This window comes from Phoca vitulina, unplaced genomic scaffold, assembly GCF_004348235.1.
Source record: "Phoca vitulina isolate PV1807 unplaced genomic scaffold, GSC_HSeal_1.0 scaffold60, whole genome shotgun sequence".
NCBI lineage: Eukaryota > Metazoa > Chordata > Mammalia > Carnivora > Phocidae > Phoca > Phoca vitulina.
The window spans coordinates 74,699-80,686 of NW_022589763.1; the positions used below are offsets into that span (position 1 = coordinate 74,699).

General features: G+C 64.4%; 1 protein-coding gene across 2 annotated transcripts in view; it reads right to left on the bottom strand.

The window, feature by feature from the left end:
* Window positions 1-5,559, bottom strand: part of GTPBP6 (GTP binding protein 6 (putative)) — a 7,451-nt gene extending 1,892 nt beyond the window's left edge. The window contains exons 1-5 of one of the 2 annotated variants that reach the window (XM_032391204.1): window positions 5,197-5,559; window positions 1,656-1,793; window positions 985-1,055; window positions 705-832; window positions 297-367 (exon numbers count right to left, since the gene is read on the bottom strand). In XM_032391204.1, the coding sequence (XP_032247095.1) occupies window positions 297-367; window positions 705-832; window positions 985-1,055; window positions 1,656-1,793; window positions 5,197-5,548 (760 nt within the window). In that variant the 5' untranslated portion in view covers window positions 5,549-5,559. Of the gene's footprint in view, window positions 1-296; window positions 368-704; window positions 836-984; window positions 1,056-1,655; window positions 1,794-5,196 lie in introns of both variants that reach the window. The other variant, XM_032391203.1, reaches the window with a different exon arrangement.
* Window positions 5,560-5,988: the final 429 nt, after the last annotated feature.

A 5,988-nucleotide genomic window follows, 5' to 3' on the forward strand; every position in this document is an offset into this window, starting at 1 on the left:
CTGGATCTCAGCGGCCCCGCCCCGCCTGGATCTCAGCGGCCCCGCCCTGCCTGGATCTCAGCGGCCCTGCCCTGCCTGGATCTCAGACTCCGGTCTCCACAGTTAAACCCTGGTTTGTGGTCTTTTGTTACAGCTGCCCCAGGAGACCCCCTAGATATCTTAGCTTGTTGGAATGTGACCACGTACAAGGCCCACACGCAGCCCTTGCCCCGCTGGGATCTTTCCGCAACGTCCTCCTCCTAGGGGTAGCTGCTGTGACATACCCCCCCTTAGCACCCCTTGACCTCACACGTTACCTGACCCCATGATGTAGCGCGAGCCCCCTCCTCGTCCATCCGGGTGGGCAGTGCTGCTTTTCAGGTGGGACCTGCCGTGGAAAGGGGGCATCTCAGCAGACAGGAGCAGACACACATGTCCATGCAGTGAGAGCAGAGCAGCTGCCCACACAGACAAGTGAGGGTGAGAACTCTGGCTGGGGAGAGCAAGGCGGGTGGTCTTCCCCCACCTGGGCCTTCATCACCGCGGGTGGAGGGCCCCACAGTGGGGTGACGTGCCCTGGCAGGCATGCTGCTGGGACGTGGCACCGGACAAGCCAAGCTGTCCAGGAGGGCGTGGCCAGCCCTGCATTCTGACTACGCCGCAGGTGACGGTGAACTCAAACACACAACTGGAGAAGGGGCTCTGCTGTAGGCTGCGCCAAGTACCTGAGAAGGGGGAGCTCGGCCAGGGCCACCTGCAGCCGCGCTTCCCTGCTCCGGGCATTGCAGCGGAAAATGTGGAGGACGACCGTGAATCGGTCCAACACCGGCACGCCCCAGGTGGCCTCCAGGTCCTTCTGGAAAGGGAGAGAGGGAGTGACGGCGCCTGCAGGGGTACCTCGGGTGAGGGGCGGCTGTGACGCCGTCCGCAATTCCATGTCCTCAGCTGTCCCGTCCCAGCGGGATGCTGACCCCACTCCCCCAGCCCACTGAGACTCCCAAATACCTTGGTAGGCGTGGCCAGCCTCTCCACATTCAGAAAGACCGCTGTGATTTCTGGCGACCCTCTGATTTTCTCTGGGGAGAAGAGAAGGTCCCCTCAGATGTCTGTGCTCCGTGGAGTCCATCGTGGGACTGACCCTCAGCGTTGGTTGGCTGTGCTCACCGGACACCCTCAACTCTCTGCGCGTACTAGGGAAGTCGGGTGTGCCGGACGGGGGTCAAGGGGAGGACTGGAGTCCACCTGCAGGAGTGTGGGTCTTGCAGACACATGGCGGTCGCACAACCCCACAGGGACTGAATGGGTCTAAGACCTGGGCTGACACAGACGGGCGGCGCGCACCCCTCTGGGCGTATCTGCAGGGCTCAGCTTGCTGATCTCTACAGTGAGCTGGATGTCGGTTGGGGCTGGAGACCCTCGGGGGTCTGTGGAAGGCCGGGTTCATACCCAGCACCCTATCTGGAGGGGGGGCTGGGCTGGGGGCCTCAGGGCCGGTTTCCACCCTACTCCTAACTGCCGACGGCACCACCGGGCAGGGTGCAAGTTGTCTGAGGGGCACGGTGGGCTTTTCAATGTCTGATCCAAGTTCCCATGAGGCCGCCTCTACCCAGCCCAGATGGAGAGCCCGACTCTTGCTCTGTTTCTCTCAGGAGGAAGGGAGGGGCACAGGGACCCACCTGTCAGGTTCTCTAAGGTCCCTCTGCCGAAGATGAGTTTCCCATCTGGTGTTTTGGTGGGTACCACCATCCTGTCTGCCACCGACCAGCCATCCAGTGTGTGGACCAGTGCTTCTGCCTCCGCCACCTGCCACTCAGCTTTGGGGAGACACAGGGCCAGGGTGAGGGACGTGTCCCCATGGGCTCAGCCCCGGGCCCCGTCCAGCCCTGGCCTGTGTCCCTCGGCTGGGATGGCTTCCTGCAGTGTGTGCAGAGCTCTTGAGAAAGCACCCAGAGACACAGCTCTGCTGTTCCAGGCACAGACTGCGAGAAGGGGAGGACAAGGCCAGGGGGACGCAATGACGGGCCCTCCTTACGTGGGAACTGGGGGCTTGGCAGCGAACGGGACGTCTGCTCTGGAACGCCGCCAGGACAACGTATGATGGGCAGCCCCTGCTCAAGGCCCCAGCCCCCCATGCCCTCAGCTCCTGTGACCAGCCCCTCCTTGGGACCCCGCCCACCGTCTGGGATGCTCCTGGAACCTTCCCCAGGCCCCCTCCTGCACAGGGCCGGCACCCAGGCCCCACGTGTCATCCTGTCTGTCCAGGGCGGCCGCGATCTTTCCTGTGCTGCATTGGCACCGGGCTCTGGGGATACCCACTCCTTGCCCACGGCGGCTCACGGCCCACCCTGCAGGGAATGCGGCGTGCTCCCTGGGCCCTCAGGGGCTGCCACGCAAGATGTGCTGTCTGCTGGGTCATGACAGACCATGGGGGCCACTCTGAGACACTGCGCTCTCCCGACTGCCCCACGAGGCTGCCCCCCACCCCTGCGGCACCATGTCACAGAGGAGCCGTCCCAACTGCACAGCGCAGCCCCTGCTGCATTATCCCCACTCCAGCGACCAGGTGCTGCGGTCTTTGGGCCAGCCTTGCTGACCAGTGGCAAACCTCAGGTGCCTGAATCGTCCGCAGAGCTCAGGAACAGGGAGGAAACTGAGGCTGGGAGGGGATGCTAATGATAAGGCTCATAGGGATCCGAAGCCTTGGGGAGAGGCCCCAAGCTCTGCTTGGTGGGAGACGGGGTGCCCCATCCTCTGGGCTGAGAGGAGGCACAGTGTCCTCACTTTGATTCCTGATGGGCCTCGCGGGTCCTCCTCACCTCCACCCTTGCGGTCGCTCAGATCAGCTGCATGGGGCCACCCCTCGACTTCCCTCCTTCAACGTCACGTGTAGGCCATCAGCAAACCCCACAGACGCTGTCTTTCCTGACCTCCATGTGGGGGCCACGTCCCCCAGCTCCATCGTGGATCACCGTGAGGCTTCCCACAACACCCTGCTGGGGTCGTGAGCCTTCCCCACGAGCTGAGGGTGTGGTCAAAATGCCACGTGGAACCCCCCACCCCTAGGGCTAGGTACCCACTTGGTGGGAGTGAACACTGAGAAACACTGTGGAGTCCACAGTTCAGAGACACAGGCTCACTCACGACTGGGACTACGGAACGCGTCCCCTGCCCACCTCACCACCACAGCACCAAAGGCCCCTGGACGGCAGCATCTTTTGCCCGGTGCCTTATGCCCAGCCGTTAGGCAGAAATTACAGGACCCAGAGCAGCATCAGAACCTGAGTCCAATACAGAGGGGACACTGGATTTGTCAGACCAGGAACTGAATACGACTATAGGACCCCTGGGTGGCTCAGTCGGTGATGTCACGATCCCGGGGTCCTGGGATCGAATCCCATGTCGGGCTCCCTGCTCTGTGGGAAGTCTGCTTCTCCCTCTTCCTCTGCCCCTCCCCCTGCTTGTGCACGTGCTCTCTAAAATAAATAAGTCTTTAAAAAAACACAAACGACTATGACTCATACGATATGGGCTCTGACAGATAAAGTAGGAAGCACGCAAGAACAGATGGGCAGCGTAAGCAGACAGATGGGAACTCTAAGAAAGAACGGAACACAAACATTAGCGGTCAGAAACACTCTAATCGAAGTGAAAAAGTCCTCTGATGGGCTTCTGAGTGGGCTGGGCAAGGTTGAGGCACAGGTCTGTCAGCGTGCAGACAGGACGAGAGTGACAATCACAAACGTCTGCCGTGGTAACGACGTTGTCGAGAGAGCGAAGAGTCAGGCCACCGACTTGGAGTGAAGCATTTGTAAGACATCTGAGAAAGGACTTATCCACAGCGTGCGAAGAACGCTTGAGGCTCAGCGATAAGAGAAGAACTTGATGACACAATGGTCTGGAGACCCAACACACACCTCACGGAACACACGGGGACGGCAAAGGCTAGGAAGAGAGGCTCCGCGTCAGCGCTCGTCGGGGAAATACGTGCAGATTTCAACGAGAGCCCGGTAGGCACCGATGAGACTGGCCCCAAATGCACCACGCGGACGGCACCTAATGCTGGCGAGGGTCCGGAGCAACGAACAAGATCCGCTCGTGGTTGCTGATGGGAATGCAAAACGGTGCAGCCCCTCGGAAAGCAGTCAGGTGGTACCTACCTATCGTCTACCTGCCCAGTTGACAGAGACAGAGAGCGAGCGAGGCGAGCACGAACAGGAGCACAGGGAGAAGCAGGCTCCCTCCCGAATGCACAGGGACCCCGAAGCGGTCCCCGGGACCATGACCTGAGCCGAAGGCAGACGCTTCACCGACAGAGCCACCAGGCGCCCCAGACAACAGGTTATTGTCGGCCGACACAAGCGCGCTGTCGAGCCACACAAAGCCACGCAGGAACCCGAGATGCACGTTACTGGGTGAAAGGAGCCGGTCTGCAGAGGCCGCACAGTGCACGAGTCTATGACATTCCGGAAAAGGCAAGACGGCGCACGCCCACAGGGGGGTGGGGCTGCTTCCAGCGAGGCAGGTTTGGGGGATTGGCAGGGTGGGGTTTTATTGGGGCCCTCGGCGCCCCGCCCCTCCGAGCCCTCGCCCTGAGCACCTGTCCCCGAAACCCCGCCCCCGGTAGCCCCGCCCCTCCGGGTCTCCGCCCCCGGGTCCCCGAAACCCCGCCCCTCCGAGTCTCCACCCCGGTAGTCCCGCCTCTGAGTCCCCGAAACCCCGCCCCTCCGAGTCTCCACCCCCAATAGTCCCGCATCTGAGTCCCCGAAACCCCGCCTCCGGAAGCCCCGCCCCTCTGAGTCTCCACCCCGACAGCCTCTCTGAGTCTCCAACCCCGACAACCCCTCCTGAGTCCTCGCCCTGAGCACCAGGACTCGAAGCCCCGCCCCAGCGTTCCACTCTGAACTCCAGACTCGGAGTCCCGGCCCTCCTAGTCCCCGCCCCCGACAACCCCGCCTCTGAGCACCGACTCGAGGCCACGCCCCTCCGAGTCTCCGTCCCTCAACAACTCCGCCCCCCTGAGTCCCCGCCCCGAGCACCAGCACTCGAAGTCCCGCCTCTGAGCGCCAGCCCTCGGAGCCCCGCCCCTCCGAGTCCCCGCCCCCCGGCCACCCCGCCTCTGAGCACCTGCACTCTAAACCACGCCCTTCCGAGTCTCCGCCCCTGGAAGCCCCGCCACTCACTGTCCCCGGCCCCGCCCGCGGCGCCGCTCCGGGTCACCTCGGGTCAGCTGCGGCTTCCCCGGTCCCCGCTTGACCTCAGGGTGAATCAGGCACACGCGCTGGGTCCCCACTGGCAGCAACGGGTCCCTCCTCAATAGCTCCTCCTCCTCCGCTTCCTCCTCCTCCGCATCTTCTGGCTCCTCCTCCTCCTCTCCCGCTCGGCTTCTCGGGCCATCAGCCCGTGGGCCCCGTCCTTCACCTCCTCGCCCCTTGAGGCCCCCGGGGCCGAAGGCGGCGAGCGCGCGATGGGGGCAGGCCGGCAGCGGCAGCGCAGCTCTCGGAGCCCCGCGGCCGAAAACCACGCGAGAGAGCCAGGTCCCCGGGCGGACGGCGGCCCGTAGGGCCCACATCCCGCGTTCGCCCGCACGCAATGGGGCGGGGCTTCGGGGGCGTGCTCCCGCGCGGGCTCCCCATTGGCCGCCTGGCGTCACGTGCCCGCCGTGGTCTGATTGGCGCGCGCGGTCGCGGGCGGGCGGGGCTTGGGACGCCGCCGCCCGGGACGAGCTTCACTTCCGCGGGGCCTGCTCTCGGCGGAAGCCCGCGCCAGGTAGTTCGGCCGGCGGGACCGGGCGCCGGCATCGGACCCGGGGCGGGCGCTTCCCCACACGCGGCCCTCTCCGGCCTCCGCGCGGGACGGGGGTCTGGTCCTGGGAGTCCATTCACCTCCCCGGGGGTCCCGAACGCAGCCTTGAGGGTCCGACTGCTGCTCCAGGGGTCCCACATCTCGCCTTGAGCGTCCGACTGCTGCCCCGGGGGTCCCACATCCTGCCTTGGGGGTCCGAGGGCTGCC